The 17,487-nt window shown below is 25.2% G+C and overlaps 1 protein-coding gene across 2 annotated transcripts in view; it reads right to left on the reverse strand.

Moving 5' to 3' along the window:
• Window positions 1–17,487, reverse strand: part of LOC145837789 (uncharacterized) — a 59,050-nt gene that overhangs the window by 24,972 nt on the left and 16,591 nt on the right. The window contains exons 11-20 of one of the 2 annotated variants that reach the window (XM_082945234.1): window positions 16,590–16,711; window positions 15,966–16,132; window positions 14,614–14,827; window positions 14,083–14,463; window positions 13,531–13,716; window positions 12,019–12,199; window positions 8,229–8,479; window positions 7,767–7,953; window positions 6,241–6,417; window positions 5,257–5,555 (exon numbers count right to left, since the gene is read on the reverse strand). In XM_082945234.1, coding sequence (XP_082801360.1) covers window positions 5,257–5,555; window positions 6,241–6,417; window positions 7,767–7,953; window positions 8,229–8,479; window positions 12,019–12,199; window positions 13,531–13,716; window positions 14,083–14,463; window positions 14,614–14,827; window positions 15,966–16,132; window positions 16,590–16,711 — 2,165 coding nt within the window. Of the gene's footprint in view, window positions 1–5,256; window positions 5,556–6,240; window positions 6,436–7,766; window positions 7,954–8,228; window positions 8,480–12,018; window positions 12,200–13,530; window positions 13,717–14,082; window positions 14,464–14,613; window positions 14,828–15,965; window positions 16,133–16,589; window positions 16,712–17,487 lie in introns of both variants that reach the window. The other variant, XM_082945233.1, reaches the window with a different exon arrangement.

Consider the following 17,487-nt stretch of genomic DNA (forward strand, 5'->3'; position numbering starts at 1 on the left):
TTTTTGGCTGTTTTAATTCAGTTATTGATTTTTTTCAGAAAAGGATAAGACCAACGATCTGAACAAAACTTAACAAGGTAAAAACTTGAACCTTGTGAAAGTTAAAAGTAAGATAAATAGTTTCAGAAACCAACTTGAACTGTATGGAAGACTTTTCAAAAATAATCTTTTTTCACAGTTTGCAAGTTTGGAAAACTTAAAACTTAAAATAAGTGAAGGTGAAGTATAAGTATTTTCATCTCATCTGGAACAGCTTTTAGGTGATATTGATAAACGTTTTACTGACGTTTTTCAATAAAACGTCCTGAAGTGGATTATGGATTCCTTCGAAGCAGATCTTTTTGAAGTAAACGTTGCTTTACAGGAAACCTACTTAGACTTACAAACTGAACTTGAACTTATAGTAAATTTTTCCAAATAACGATATGAAAGCTTTTGGACTCAACAAAAACTAAGGCAAAAGCATCCAATCATTTGGGAGGAAGTTATATTGTTGTTATAGCTTTGGCTGAACTTCTAGCTATGTTGTTAAAAAAGCTTTCAGTTTAGTTATCAACATCTAGAGCAAAAAATTTATTCTATATATTTTTAAAGAAGGTGACTTTAGGCTTTACTTGACTTATTTAGAAAAACTTGCAAGCAGTCATGAAGCTCATCTTTCACATTAGATTAGACTTCAGTAGCAGACATTATCTTCTGTAAGTTTTTTTATTTTACTTTATTTTTAAAAATATTTATTATTTAACCTGGTTTGCATTGTATTTCAGTAGTATTTTTATAACAACAAATTTATTAAGTTATTTTTTCTACAAAAGGTTTGCTTAATGCTAATGAATAAAAAATACGGTAGTTCGAACCTCTTGAGTTTACCCAAATAAACATGCAAATTTATATTTTCCTAAAGTTAATTTAAATAAAGTCGATTTCTAATTAAGTATTAATAAAACAAAAAAAAATGATACTAATAGCTTATATAGATCTATTTTTTTGATAAATGTTTATTTTATGTTTTAGTGGATTTTATGTTAATTCATAAAATTTTTGCATTATAACATATTGAAACTTACCATTTTGTAAAAAAAATTATAATGATTTTATGAGTTCAAACTTTTTGATTTCGTTCAAAATGCGAACTCAATCGGAAGTCTACTGTATTTGTTAAGTGGTTTATGTTTTAAAGTTGTTAATAGTTTTGTTTTGACTTGGTTAATTTTGTAGTTTAAATTTGTCGGTCATATTACAATAAAAGTTTTTGTAGCATAGTGATTAAAATATGTGTTTGAAAAATATTTATTTGACAGTTTTTTGTTATTACTTGTTAAATCTGTACAATTTAAAAAATCTTGATAACAATTAAAGTTTTTATTTCAAAAAATATCTTTGACTTTAAAAGAGTATAGATTTGAGGTCTCTATTTGAAATGACTTCAAATTTTTCACTTTAAAGAATCTTTAAGGCAATTATATTTTCTAGCTTGATTTATTATTGTTAAGAAATCTATATATTAAGGAATTTTAAATTATTAGTACAACAGTTTTTTGTTTTATCTTACTTCAAAATATTTTGACAATTAAAATGTGCTGTTTATTTTATTAGTTCAACCCTAGCTTTTAATTTTTCATTATTTTCCTTTATTAAATTATTATAGGCTGATAGCTAGAAAAAACAGAATTAAATAAGCCATCAAAAAGACTGCTACAGTTACAAAACAAAATTTTAACCTAATTAAAAGTTTTTTTAATTGATTACTTTCTGTTTACAGAACTAACTGTAAAACTTTTAAGTTTTATTTCTTTGAATTTAAATAAAGAAAAAAATTACTGTTAGAATTAAGGTTTAGTTTTTTAAAATTTATTCCAAGTCAAGTCAATTTTTTTAGTAAATATGGCTTGCTGAATACAAAAGTTGTCCACCACTGACCTAAAGGTTTTATTAGTTTCAAAACATTTCATATTTAAACAGAATTGATTACAGATTACACAAGGCTGATTAATTAAGTATTTTAATAGACTTTACTGGGATTATAAGAAAATAACTGTAAATATTTTTCTCAAGCCCTGTAAATTACTTTAAACACAGCACAAAAGTGCGTGCATAAGTACCAGACTAAATTACAATTCGAACACAATTTTTTAGGCTAAAAAGTGCGTACTCAAGAGAAAAATTACTTTATAAAATCATGGGGAGGGGGGGGCGGTTTTTTTTTTCAAATTTCTGAAAAGGGGGCGATTTAGTATATGAATTTGGGAAACCCTGCACTAGAGCTTATTAAATGACTATTGCAGAACAATTTCAAGTTTAAAGATTTTAAAATGTTTTAGTATGATTTGAAACTTTACAAAGCTTTCTATCTTATATTTACTCTTATCATTTAGTATAAAAATTGTAACAAATAAATCTATTCTTATTCATTTTAATAACTTCAGTTATTCTACAAAAAATTAAAAATAAGTAAATTTAATCATGGCATAATACCTCTCTTATATAATTAATTTTTCAAATTAAAACAGTTTAGAGAAAACTATAAAGAGGTAAAGTGTACACATAAACTTGTTACATTAAGTACTAAACATAGTGCTTAATTACAAAGAACTAAATTATTTACTTAAACAAAAAACATTTGATTCTAAAACTCTGCAGGAAAACTTCTGTGTATATATCACGATTTCACTATGGAAGTGTCCTTGCCACAGATCATCAATACTAAAAAGCATACAAAAACTGCTTGTTCAAGTAGGGTATCTGTTCGATGGGTAGGTGTCTAATTTGCACGAGCGGACAAAATTGCCTGGAGGACTAAATTGCACGAAGATACTTTAGCACGAAGGGTCACTTTTGCACAAGGGGACATTTTTGCACGGGTTAAATTTTTTATTTATTTTTATTATTAATTCTAATTTATTTTTGTAATCAATTTAGTTTTATTTAACAATTTTTCTTGATTTTTAATATTAACTTTTATTATTCTATTTATTTCTGTTTTTACTATCACTGTTACCCTTAACCCTTACCCTCAGTCAGTAACTTATTTTTGATTTTATATTTTTATTAATTTATCTTTTAGTTTTTTTTTTCTGTTTTTTTTTTACTCTCGTGCAAAAATGACCCTCCAAGCAAAATTTTAATTCGTGCAAAATTGACCCTAGGTGCAAAATGGTCTTCGTGCAATTTTGTGCCCTCGTGCAATTTTCTTTGGCAATTTTGACCCGTTCCCCTATTAATATATTAGTAGAAAAACTTTGCAGATTTATAAAGGTTATTTTACTAATTTTTACTAATATTTAAAGGCATTGGAAATTATGGTTGCCACTGATCAAGCTGAGAAAAAATTCCTGACTTTTCCTGACTTTTTCCTGACTTCTTACCAAAATTTTCCTGACTTTTCTAAATCAAACTCTTAAATTAAACTAATTCTAAAATACATAATCTAACATTTTAAACTATATAATGCTTTCAATTTAATTTAATACAGGTTAAAAACAACAGTTGTTTGCTGAATTCTATAATCAAACTTCCAGTACATCACTTAAACCATCTGTGTATGATTGATGTTTGTAATAAACAGCTCTATCAGCAAAATAATTGTATTATTACCTTATATACACAGCTTTTCTGAAAAAAGACACAATTTGTTAGCATTTCCTAGCATAAATGTATCTAGATAAACAAACGACATATAAGGAAATTTTACAACTAAAACCTTGAACTAATAACGAACTTTCACAACTAAAATCTTAAAACAATAACAAATTTTTACAGTTGAAACCTTAAAACAATAAAGAACACAATTTTTTAGAATTTCCTAGCTTTAATGTATCTAAATAAACGAAACGACATATAAGGAACTATTACAATTAAAACCTTAAATTAATAGGGAACTTTCACAACTCAAACCTTAAAACAATAACTAACTTTTACAGTTAAAACATTAAAACAATAAAGAACTTAATCAAATACTGTTTTTTAAATGTATGTACTAAAATTTATTTTCTAAGATTTTTTTATTAGCACTTCAACCTCTTCATCTAATGAAGATATGGTTTCCTTCATCTGAGCTGCATTCCACTTTATTTTATTGGCAATTAAAATCATTTGCCTCATTTTATTTAAATCTCTCTCATCTGCTGCCCCTACACTTGTTGAAGAGAATCTTTTCTCTAAATCAAGCCACAACTTGTGGGCTTCATTTCTAATCTTTTGACACTCATTTATTTTCACTTTCATTTAGAAAGTATTTCCTCTTATCATTTAGTATAAAATTTGTAACAAATAAATATACTCTTATTTACTTTAAAAACCTAAGTTACTCTACAAAAAATACAAATAATAAGTAAACTTAATCTTGGAATATACCTCTGTTATAACTTATTATATAAATTTAAACAACTTTGAAAAGATTATAAAGAGGTAAAGTATACACATTAACTTGTTACATAAAATACTAAACTTACTGCTTAGTTATAAAGAACTCAATTATTTACTTAAACTAAAAACACTTTGATTCTAAAACTACGCTAGATAAAATTTTGTGTATATATCACCGTTTCACTATGGAAGTGTCCTTGCTGCAGATCATCAATACTAAAAAGCTTACAAAATCTGCTTGTTCAAGTAGGGTACTTGTTCAATATGTTGATAGAAAATTTTTGCAGTTTTGAAAAGGATATTTTACTAATTTATACCAAATGAAGGCATTGGAAATAAAATTAAATATTTTTGTAAATTTCTAGGAAAATTTTGAAATTTTATCTGACTTTAAAGGACTTTTAATTAATTTTTACCTTTTGAAGGCTTTGGGAAACAAGGAATTTTGTAAATTTAAAATGACAAAATCTTACTTTTTTTTTAATTTTATCAAATTTCCTGACTTTTCCTGACTTTTGTCATTTTTTTAAATTTTTCCTGACTTTTCCTGATTTCCTGACTTTTCCTGACTGAGTGGCAACCCTGGGTTTACTTTCAAAGGTTCAACAAAAATATGCATAACTGAGTGACAAGTATGAGTATTGAAATTAAAAATATGTAACAAACTAAATATCACAACAAAATAAGCTTAATAAAACATAGTTAAATACAAATGTTTTAATAAGAGTTTTTAAATTAGTTTTGAAACTAGAATTTTACCCTATATGATTATGTCACTTTTAAACTTTAACAGAATAAAAAAATAGAAACCATAGTGTAGACAAAAAACTACAAAACTTCTCTAAAAAAAACTCATACTACTGCTAAGCTGGCGAAAAGTATTAACTTTACCTGAGTTAGCGTTGAAGAGTCATTGTTAATATGATAGAGCACATTATTTTCATCTGATGTTTGAACCAGTGACGCATAGTTATGTGAACACGGAAGTTTGTCTGTGACTAGTAATACTCTCGAGCTGTTGTTAATACTAGTAAAATTGCAATTGTGGTAATTATGATCATCGTTTATGCTTGTAACATTCGTTAAGTCAGTCATGTCATTGGTAACTAATGAAATTTTGGTGGAACTTGTAGAATTAATTTCAGAACTTTGCGTGCTAGGTTGGTTTTCAACGCTACTGACAAAACTATCTGAAAAAATGTTATTGAAAGCGATAATATAAACTAATAATGGAATTGCATAATATATGACGTAAATTTCAATACTTTAATTATGCACTCCTAAAAAAATGAAATTATTCAACTCATAAAATAATGAAAATTATTTACTTATTTTACAGCTTACTTTTATTTAAAAATTATAATATTAAACTCTTTTTCAAATTTAAAACTATACAAGTTATTTAGATCGGGGTGGGCAACGAACGGCCTGTGGATAGGATCCTGCTCGCTAAGCAAAAATCTATGGCCACGATCTACTTTTTAATTTGAAAATAATAAGCGAAAATTAATCAAAATTTATCTTTTAATAACATAATAATTAAATTCTCTTTTTATTGTATTTTCAGTACTCGGTTTTGCTGAATATATGATTATTTAATTGCAATTGTTTTTAAAGAATTTTTAATAAAGTTTATTCTACAATTTTTCAAATTAAGTTTTTTTAAACAAGTTCGGTCCGTGAAATGCTTTCACCGAGAATTCTGGCCCACCAACTACAAAATTTGCCCTTCCCCACTTTGTTAATTAATTTTACTTCATGCTAAGAATAAAAAAGTAGAGCACATCATATTTAAATTGTTACCAAGTTTTAAGAAATTTTTATACAAATACAAAATTAGTTCAAAAATATAAACTGTAAAACACTGCTAAAAACCTTCAGCTAGTTCATTTAAACTTTCATATTGTTGAAGTAAAGATTCTGCGCTTTCACCGAATATACCTCCACTGGAAAGCTCATCTCTAGCAATGTTATTATTATCCACCAACTTTGAATTTTTTCCATTTATTAATAATGTGCTATTTTTATCACTTTGAAGTTTTCCTTCATTCCCTTGAATTACATATATAACTTAACAAAAACTACTTTACTCGTCAGTAGTTTTTTTATTACAACAATATCAATAACTAACATACTAAAATACAGGGTTACCACTCGTTTTTGCAAGATTTTTCCAGGTTTTCCAAACTTCTTCCAGGTTTTTAAAAGTACACATTTTTGGGTCTATTTTTATTTTAAAGTCAAGATTAAGGTAAGAAACTATGTTAAATAGTATAAAAACATTGAAAAGACAGTGTAAAGCTACTTTAAATATGTATAATTGATAATGACAATTTTTTTTTATTTATATGATAACTTTTTTTGAGTCAAATCGCAATTTTACTACTGAACATCTGAAAATTGTAAAAACTCCAGGTTTTTTTAGTGATTTTTGTTCAAAATTTTAGGTTTTTCCAGGTTTCCAGGTAAAGTGGCAACTCTGTAAATACCTTAATCGAAACTTTGTTTTGCTTCAGTAAATTTTATTGTTATTAAAATGTACTGCTAGTTTTATAAAACAAACATAAGCTTTTTACTAATAACGTAAAAAAAGCTACAAATGTTTAAATTCACTTTACTATAAAAGTTTAAGGAAGATATTTCCACTTTAATTTTTTCAACAAAACTATTTTTATTAACCTAATAGTATATACGAGCATTATGGTGTGTACACCGGGTGTACAGGCTTCGAAAGAATAATAAAATAGCTTCATTGAAATAAAAGTTTGTTAACTTCTTCTACTATATGACTAATAAAAAGGAGTATAAGGGGTTTTTCGTAACTAAAAAAATATCATTGCAAAAAAAACACATAAAACACCTAGAAGGAATTAACCAAACAAGTGTTAATTAATGTGATATTAGCAGCAAACTGTGTAACATTGAGGTGAAAATTAACTTTACTGTTTTTTACCTGTTTATTACTTTTTGCTAGCTGAAGACAAAAACTAAAAGTATTTCAAGGAAAAGTAATGAGTCAAGAAAAAACTTAAAATTTTGTATAATTTTCTACATATTATTAACGAATATTGTTTTTCCTTTAGTTTGCAATAAATATAGAACTATCATAGTATTAAAAATTACTTATTTAGAAAGGTTAAAAAGATTGAAAATTTATTTAAAAAAAACATATGTTTTTTGTAATTATGATCCCTTTAAATGAAATCCGTTTTTTAAATAAAATATGAATGAAAAATTTAACATTTTATCTTCAAAAACTTTAACTGAGAATTACAAGTATTATATTTAAAACCATAGGTATACAAACATAGAATAATGTTAGGTAAATAAAGCTGAAGTTTAACTTAAGTTAAATAAGGTCTGCGTTAACTTTTCATTAAAAAAAAAATATTTTAACTAACTATCAACTTGATGGTTTGTTCTTCTTACACGTTGTGTACCTCGTTTGTGACTTTGTTCATGCGATGACCGATTACTTATAGTGCGGAAAGACAAGTGACAAAAGCGACATTTGTAAGGTCGCTCGTTTGTATGAATACGCATATGAACTTTTAAGCTTGAAGCCCGAGTCATCACCTTATCACAAATCTATATAAACGAATAGATACTTAATAAACTAATTTAATCAAAACTGCTCAGATGTTTTATAAAATTCAATATTTTTTTATTTAATTATCACAAAACGTTAAACTTTAATTAAGTAAAAAACGTAAAAAAAAAATTATAAATGTAATTATGAAAAAAAATTTAACTTATATTTAAATAATATAAATTAAAATAAAGTGAAAATTTAGTTTTAACTTCTTAGTATAGCTGTAACCTTTTCAATGTACTTTAAACATAACAAAATAAAAAGTTTTTACATGACACTTGTATCCTTCACCAGTGTGTACTTTCATATGGTTTTTCAACCCAGTTTTTACTGCAAAACTTTTGTCGCAATGATGACAGTTAAACGGCTTTTCATTGGTATGCGTCCTCATGTGCCTAATAAGATCTGAAGGCTTTTTAAACTGTTTAAGACAGAACCGACAAGAAAAAAACTTGGTGCCACCTATTTTCTTAACTTTACTGAGAAAGCCACTTGATGTTTGCTGGTATAACCCAGGTGACACTGTAAATAATTTAATTAACTGATTCATGTTTCATTTTAGTAAAAACAAATAATTTAACTTTCATTAATATTAGAATTTTAACATTAGTTAACATGTGAATCTTTTTTCTACTTGTATATAATAAATAATAGCCAAAAAAAAAAAGTATTGAATATTAGTGTCCTGTGCAAAATAACTAGTTTAAAATACGTTTATTTCAAACATAGTTTACAAAATTTTGAATTCTTTATAATATAATTAAAAATATTGTAGAAATTAGAGAAGTAAAAAACTGTACAAAAACACAACCATAACTCAAATATACTTTCTATCCTAGTTATATACAAGTTGTTTTCATCGATAATTATTAATCTGCACAGAATATATTGTAAATATATGTATAATATAAAATAATATAAATAGAATATATGTTATTTAGTGGTAAATAAATAGGTAGTTTAAATGATTATTTATTTTAAATTTCTTATATATTTTTAAACTGATCTTTATTAAATACTAATAATAACATAAACAGATAATAGATGAGTTTTAAAGTGAATAGCATTTGAAAGAAAGATTACTGTATTGTAATTTATAGTATTATTATTTAGTATTTATTATAATTGCTTTTTCAAACTTGTTTTACATACTATTTCCTTAACAAGGTATATGTAGTATTAATAGCAAATACTTTTAGTTTTTTAATATTTGTAATTGGCTTGTGTCAAAATTTCTGGTCTAATAAAAAGTAAGAATTTGGAACTTAATAAAATATTTAAAGTTAAAAAAGGATCGATTTCTGTTTACTGATAGATGTTACATATCAATTTATTGTAGTTATACTTCATTTTAAAATTCCCATTAAACAACTAAAAAAGTTTATAAAAATATTTTAGACAAAAAATTGTTTCAGGGTTGCCACTCGTTTTTTCAAAAATGTTTCCAGGTTTTCCGAATTTCTTCCAGGTTTTTAAAAGTACACATTTTTGGGTCTGATTTTTATTTAAAGTTAACTTTAAGGTGAAAACTGTGTAAAATAGTATAAAAACATTGAAAATATACTGTAAAGCTACTTCAAATGTGTTTTTTTAATAAAAAAACTTTTTGATAATGGCAAAAACTTTATATCTATATGATAGAGTTTTTGTGTCAAATCGAAATTTTACTACTGATCATGTTAAAATTGTTAAAAATTCCAGGTTTTTCCAGGTTTTTTTTTTTGCCTAAATTGTCAAATTCCAGGTTTTTCCAGGATTCCAGGTAAAGTGGCAACCCTGATTGTTTATACTGAAGTCAGATATTCAATGATTTTCTATTAAAATTGTTCAATACTCCAGAATACTCAGGGTTCACACTAATTTTTGTTAATCCAAATTTTTTTTTTAATTTTATCCGCTAGAAGACTATTTCAGGGTTCATGCGCGAATTTTTTTTCATTTAGCCTGACTGAGACCAATTTAGCCTGACATCTTTTCTAAGTGAAAAAAACACCCTTTAGAAGTCGTTTTAGGTATTGGTGGGTCTTGATTAGTACTATTGAAGTCTCCGACTTCAACCAGCTTTAAAAATCTTTAAAAAGCAACTCATAGCTTAGTTACAACTCAATAAAATTGACACTAAATTGTCAAAAAGGTGATTGACCCTTCCCCTATGCCCTTAACATAACAAATTCAGTGATAAGTTTTAAAATAAGTGTTATATCTAATCTATCACTAGTGTAAAAATTTAATACATATTACTAAACACAAGTGTTCAATTTAATTAAGCACTAAGTAAAAACATTATAACCAGAAGATTTATAATAAAACGACGTGCATTGTCGTGTTTTATTAAAGTTTAAAATGAAACGCTTACACGAGTATTAATATAAGTAAAAAATGTTTATTATAGTATTTTGACTAATACTTAAAATTGATACATAATTATAAATTCTAAACTCTAAATAAATACAGTGATTGTTTATGTCATATCAGATTTAAAAATCTTACACTTAAATTGAAAAAAAACCTTTAATTTTTGTTCTAGTAAAGAAAAATTAATTGTACCTAAAATTTGTACACCCACAAAACTTAATACTTATATCTTAAAGCTAGGTTTTAGTCTTATAAATATCTCTAATAACTTTAAACAAACAGTAAAATATATGAATAAACTGCTAAGAGTTTTAATCTAAAAAGTATTTGGTATAAAGCCTTTAAATTAGAAGTTAAAACAGTTCAACCAACTAAGTTATGAAATACATAGCTGATGTAAACGAATTCAAACAAAGATCTAAGTTGTTAAACTAAACTGTAATGTTTAAACTGTATTTTTTTATGAATCTTCAATTTATCACGTATAAAATCTATAAAATTAAGATTCTTAGAAATTTTTTAGAGATTCAACAAAAGGTTTTAACCATTTATTTTTAAAAATACTGACTGATTTTGTCTTTAATAACTAAATTTTATTTAGAAATAAATTCACATCTCAATTTGATCTTTAAAAATTTCTCTTTGTTTTTTATCAAAATTTTGAAGGACTTGAACTGAGAAATACTGAGATTCTCAAATTTTTAATAAAAAAACTGATTTAGCCTGACGTTTTTCAACTTTTTTCAAAAAAACTGATTTAGCCTGACGCGCACGAACCCTGCTATTTCTTTTAAAAGATGTTTTTTTTATTCTCATTATTCTTCATCAATAGAATTTAAATATTTGTGTAACTTCGCAAACTTATTAATAAAAATAATACTTTTATACCAAATGTATCTACATAAAATTCTGGTGTACACAGGACTTTTCCTTCGATTATCTACTGTACATAGCATTTTTGAGCCAGAAAACTACTGTTTATATTTCTCTTTCACTTACATTTATTAGCAGGTTAATAGTTGATACCATTATGGTTTCATCATCATAAAAGTTAACTTATATTTCATAAACTAAATTTTGCTTAAAAGTTTTGTTGTGGACATTTTATACAGTTTTTAGTGTTTATAATAAGACACTGAAAAAACTGATTGCAGGAGCAGTGTTCAAGTAGATCAACAATATAGAATATAGTAAATACTTTTCAAAGGCTTAATTTTATTTTTTGTCTCTCAAAATTTTGTAAAAAAACATCACATCATATTATATTCTAGAAATTAATCTAGCACTAGACAAAAAATAAATCTAGGGAAACCCAATGTCTTTTAGTAATTTTTAAACTTATCCAGGGAAATCCAGTGTTTTTTTCGTAATATTGCAGTTATCTAGGGAAACCAAGAAAAAACTGGAGAAGTGTGAATCCTGGATTTTTTTTTTTGGTTTGTAAACTACAGGATTTTTAATTATTTTTCGTTTTTGTTTTCAAATTTCATGATTTTACAGTATCCATAATTTTCTGCTAGTTTGAAAATTTATTTAACTCAGTGAAGTCAATAAATTAGGTTTAAGTTAGTTAACAATAGTTTATATTGGTAGAACACAAACATTTGATGAGGAATCTAGCACAAGCAACCGAAAAAAAAATCGACTTTAAAATACTTAATGCTGTAACACAATTTTTAAACTGATGTATAAGTCAGAATATTTACCATGTAATCTTTGAGTCCTAACAACATCTTTAAATGTATTTTGTCTTAATGAGTTAAGAGGTTCAACTTGTTCATCAACAATTATTTCATAACTTTGATGTTCTGGTTGCTGAACAGCGTCAAGTACAACAATAGAAGAATTTTCTTCATCCCCTTTTTTATTTAATTCCGAAAAAACACCCTATTTTAAAAAACATATTTAAAATAACTAACTACCATTTTATTTCACTAATTTATTATTACAAAAAAAATAAAATATTGATGTTAAATAAGTATTAAAAAAATTAATTATGGTCTTTAGAATTAGAATGGATTAGAAATGCAGGGTGTAACTTTTGCAAGAGTGACATTTTTTTCACAAATGTATTTATATTAATATTGTTCTTAGTTATTCATTTTATTTTTGCTCAAACCTAAACGACACTATTGAAAAAAGTTAGACTAAGTTGTATTTAAACTTGTATAAAGATAAACAGTTCTGTTGATGATTAAAATTTAAATTGTGACTTAAATATTATTTTTCAATAGTATAACAACTAGGATTAAAATTATTTTGTTTGATTATCTTTATACAAGTTTAAATACCACTTAGTCTAACTTTTTTCAATAGTGTCGTTTAGGTTTGAGCAAAAATAAAATTAAAATTTATTACTTATTATCTTTACTTGTTTAAAATATATTTCTTAAAATTTCTACTTAAGAATTTAAATAATCATAAAACTTAAAAGATCATAGTGGGGTCTAACACTTGTTTTTTTTTTGTTTACAAAATCAACATTGGCACTTATTTCAAAGCTTAAACTATATATATTATGATACTTTTTATAGAACATTAAAATTTCAATTAACTTTTAAGACATAATAAATTTTGTAAAATATTCAGATACAACTGTATGGAATCAAATATTATCAAGGCCGATTTTTACAGAATTTTAAAAATTTACTTAAACTCTATCTCCTCCTTCATTTTATAAGCAATTTAATTCAAATTTTCAGGAAATGTACTTTTCAATATTACAAATGATTTGTATGTAAGAAGCGATTTTTGAAAAAAAGTCATGAAAAATTTTATGAAAAATATTTTTTTTCTTTTTTTTGTTCATTCTTTCTATTTTTTTACAAAAATTAAAAAATCTGTTTCCTACAAGATGTTTAAAACTTATTAAAGATTATTCTGAAAAAGTTTTTTTTTTAATTGCTCGAAAACTCAAGGACGAGAAAGATTTTTAGTGAAATAGTATATTTTTGCCTTTTTAGTTTGCGCCTCCCATAAAGAACATATTGAAGGCTTAACTTTGATCGCTTATATCTCAATAGTTGCTTTGAATTTAACAAGCGGTAAAAAGTAAGAAGAAGTTTATCTAATTATGTAAAAAATAAAGACTAAATTTGAAAAAAAAAGTGAAGCTTCGTGCGAATCTGACATATAGAATACCTATACCTGATGTTAGACCTACAAGAAAGCAATTCGATATTTAAACTTATTGAAATAAATTAGAACATCATATGTACTTCAACATCCATTAGCTTCACATTTTCTTCTAATGATAGTTTTTCCAAATCCTGCTCTTTTGAAACCGTGTTGTTTAATTGAGATGTCAAATCATTCTTAATACCATTATTATGTAAAGCCTGACTCAATATATCATTTTCATGCAGTATATCTTTATTTGTAGGATTCAATTCTAGTTCAACAGGCTGTAGGATATTTATTTTGAAAATATTAGTTTAAATTAACATAAAAAATGGTCTAGTGAACTTTGAAAAAGTTATGATAAAATATCTTTAACAAATTCACTACTTTTTACCAAAGAATATCAAAATAAGAAGAAAAAATTTTAAAAAAATTAACAATAATTACTAGTATTTAGTAACTAATAACTAACTACTTCGGAACTTTAAACTGTAAAACAGTTTCACTCACATTTTACAAAACTATTTAAATTACTTACATAGCTATAAAAACAATTATCGATGCTAAAAATTAGTTATAACTATCATGAATATAGTTTTTTTTAACACAATCTATTGTTTTTACATTATATAATCAAAACGTACGTAAACCTGAAAATTACTGAGCAAGTTGTCAAAATCAGTAGCGTGTGAGCTTTCTGGTAAGTCAAGAAAAGTGCTAGAAATAGATTCCTCTTGGTAGTCAGAATGACGAAATCTTACTGGTCGTAATATTACTTCATCATGGCCGTTTGTCTGCGCTGCTTTTTTTGAGGAAGTTGAAACAAAAAATTTGTCGGTGTCATCTGAATTCATAATATAAAAATCGGGAGAAACACACCTTTGTTTGTTAATTTCATCAGAATAATTTTTGTTTATTGGATCAGTAGCTAGCAAAGATGTGAAACATGTCTTTTTAGTTTTCTCGTTACTATAATTAACTTTATTAAACGTGTTCATCACATTTTCTGAATGATGTGAGCCTTTGCTATTCTAGAAATAAAATATATTGTAAAAGCTTTTAAATAAATATATGCTCACAATAAATTATTTGCTGTACTGCTTTAATTAAGTCTTCCTACTAAATTAAAAAGTAATTTTTGCTAGAACTTTATAAAAACAAGTATTTCATGTGGTACTAACTGTATCGACTATTGTACAAGGAAAATGAGAAGACGTAATAAAAGTTGTTTGAGATATTTGGTTATTGTCAGTACTATTTTCTACAATCGTCACTGGTGGTGCATGTGGTGTTTGACTACAGTCATTATCATTGTACTGCTGATTTAAAGTAAATGAGTTGCTATCTTGTAAGAATTTTGACTTACTTTTGTCATATACCATTGCTGCTTGATACCTAATAAAATATGTGTAACAAAATTAATGAGTTTTCAAAAAATAAATTTATGTTTTTAAATTATTTCAAAAAAAATAATTTATTCAGCTAATATACGCTATACTGTAATTTTTATTTTTCTAATGTCAAAAAATCCAAAAGATAATATCAAATTTGTAGATTATAAGATAAATTAACTTTTTTTGCATCAAATAACATTTTAGTTATGGACAAGTTAAATTTAACTCAAGTAAGCTCAAATTTTAATCAATTACGTTAATTTGAAACTTTAACAGCTTTAGTATTTTAACAATTTAACAAAAAAAAATTAGTTAAAATAATGATAATATTAACAAACTTTCTAAATATAACTGTTTTTTTAAATTATTAAATTTAAAGTATAAGAAAGCAATCTAGTTTTTATGTTTCTAATTTAGTCACAAAAAATACAACATCATAGAATATAATAACTTTTATACTTAATCTACTAAAAGTAAATTTTTAACTTATTAAGTTCTCTTGTAATAACTCTTACCAAATTTAAAACTTTTAGTACAATATTTTATTTTATGTTTTTACTTAACAAAAAATTCAAAATTAGTAAAATTGTAAGAATTCGCCTTACATAAAGAATCAATTTAATCTTATATCACTATTTTGATCACTTATTCTCAAAATTTGTTTGTCGTTTTAAACTTTGTTGCGGTAAGTAGTATCTAATAGCTAAGATATAACTCTGAAAAATAGGATAACTTTTCAAAATTAAACTTGACCCCTTATGTCCTTAACTAAATGAATAAATTGCAGAACATGTGTGTAAAACTGCGCAGAAAGTTAGAAGTAAAAATTAAATAAAAATATTTATAGAAATAGTCATCCAACATTTGTACAACTTTTTGTTTAGACTTGGTCAAACTAAAAGGTGTTAATGGTTCAATCTAAAACTAGCATTAATTTATCAAATTAAATTATTTTTTTCTAAATCAGCCTATATTTCCTAAAGAGCACAGAGTGTAAACGATACAAAAAACTTTAAATGGGTGTACAGTAAAAAATATAAATGTTAGTATTTACTTTCTTTTAATATATGACTTTTTAGCTTGCAGAGAAACTACTTTTTTAAACTAAAAAAAATAAAAGTTAAACAAAAAACACATACTTAACAAAGTTCCAATCAACGCTAGGATGGAATTTTGTCATGTGGGCATTCAAGCTACCAATTTTTTTGAAAGAGCAGCTACAATGCTGACACTGGTAATTAGAATGGTCAACTTCCATATGAACTCGTCTCATATGAGTAATTAAATTACCGCGTTGCGAATAAGTCTGTTCATTATTTTTGCAATTTATATAATTTTTTAGAATTGTTTATTTGTCAATTAAATTAATGTATACATGAGACTCTTATCAAACCTTTTATAGACGATTTATTTACAATAGTAAAAATTATTTAAAGTGTACAATGAAATTAAACGTGCATACAATACTTACTACAAATAAATATATGTTTATTTGTTATTTTATTGATCAAGCATTAATGTCATGATCATTTATATCCAAACAAAATAAATTAACTCAATACATATGATTTGTTTTAAAACATAAACTAATTTTAAAGATGTTTAACAAGATGTTTACTACATAATAAAATAGTTTTAAAACTGAACTTTTATATTTATAAATTTTTATCATAACCTATTCAGAATTAGTTTTTTATACTATAAAGTTTAAAACTAATGTATGAATACAGGAAAATAAAATTGTTCGTAGTTTTTTCAATTACCTGTGGACAAAAATCGCATTTAAATGGACGCTCATTTCTATGCTTGCTTTTTTTGTGGGTTTCCAAAGCACTTTTTTGATTAAAAGCTTTATTACAAACTTCACAGATAAACGGTTTTTCACCTGTCGTATAAAAATCTCATTTAGAAATCACTAAAATATATAATAATAATTTTATGCTGAACAAAAATAGACTTTTTGATAATTCTATAAGTCTAGTTACGGTAGTCTTCCTTTTGAGTACGCAATTTGAACACAGCGTATCCAAGAATACTGGTCTAAATTAAAAATATATTTTGAACAGATTTTTGTGATAAAAGAGCATACTCAAAAGGAAGGTTTCTGTACTAAGCTGAAATATTAATAGTGAAGATACTTATGAACTTGAATAAATAGTTATTAGATTGAAGTTAGATGTTGATTCTTTAAACCAGAGTTTCCATAACTCGTCGATAAAGTTATACTTTTTGTGTTGTAAAAAAAATTGCAACCTGATAGAATGTATTTTTAGTTGAGTATTTAAACAATATCTCATTAATTTATTAAAATTATAAAACTATAATGATATTAAAACTAATATAATAAATAAGTAATTTTATACAAAGGTTTAAAAAGCTGTTCAAATTTATCGAAAAAGGGTCATCAAAATAGAATTTAAAATAATTTACAATAGAAAACTAATCTATCTTTATTTTACTTTTTTTTTGTACATAGGAAAATGGTTTTTATGCACTAGGCATGAAAAGCAAGAATAAAAGACAAACTCTATATCAAAAAAGAGCGTTCAACAATAAAAAAGTAACTACTACAGACAGATTAAAACAACCAAAAAAAAACATGGATTTTTATTTAATCTATTCCAACAAGTTTAAAAACAAACCTGAAGCATTTTATACGAC

This window comes from Thalia democratica, chromosome 6 (assembly GCF_965202585.1).
Source record: "Thalia democratica chromosome 6, ktThaDemo2.hap1.1, whole genome shotgun sequence".
NCBI lineage: Eukaryota > Metazoa > Chordata > Thaliacea > Salpida > Salpidae > Thalia > Thalia democratica.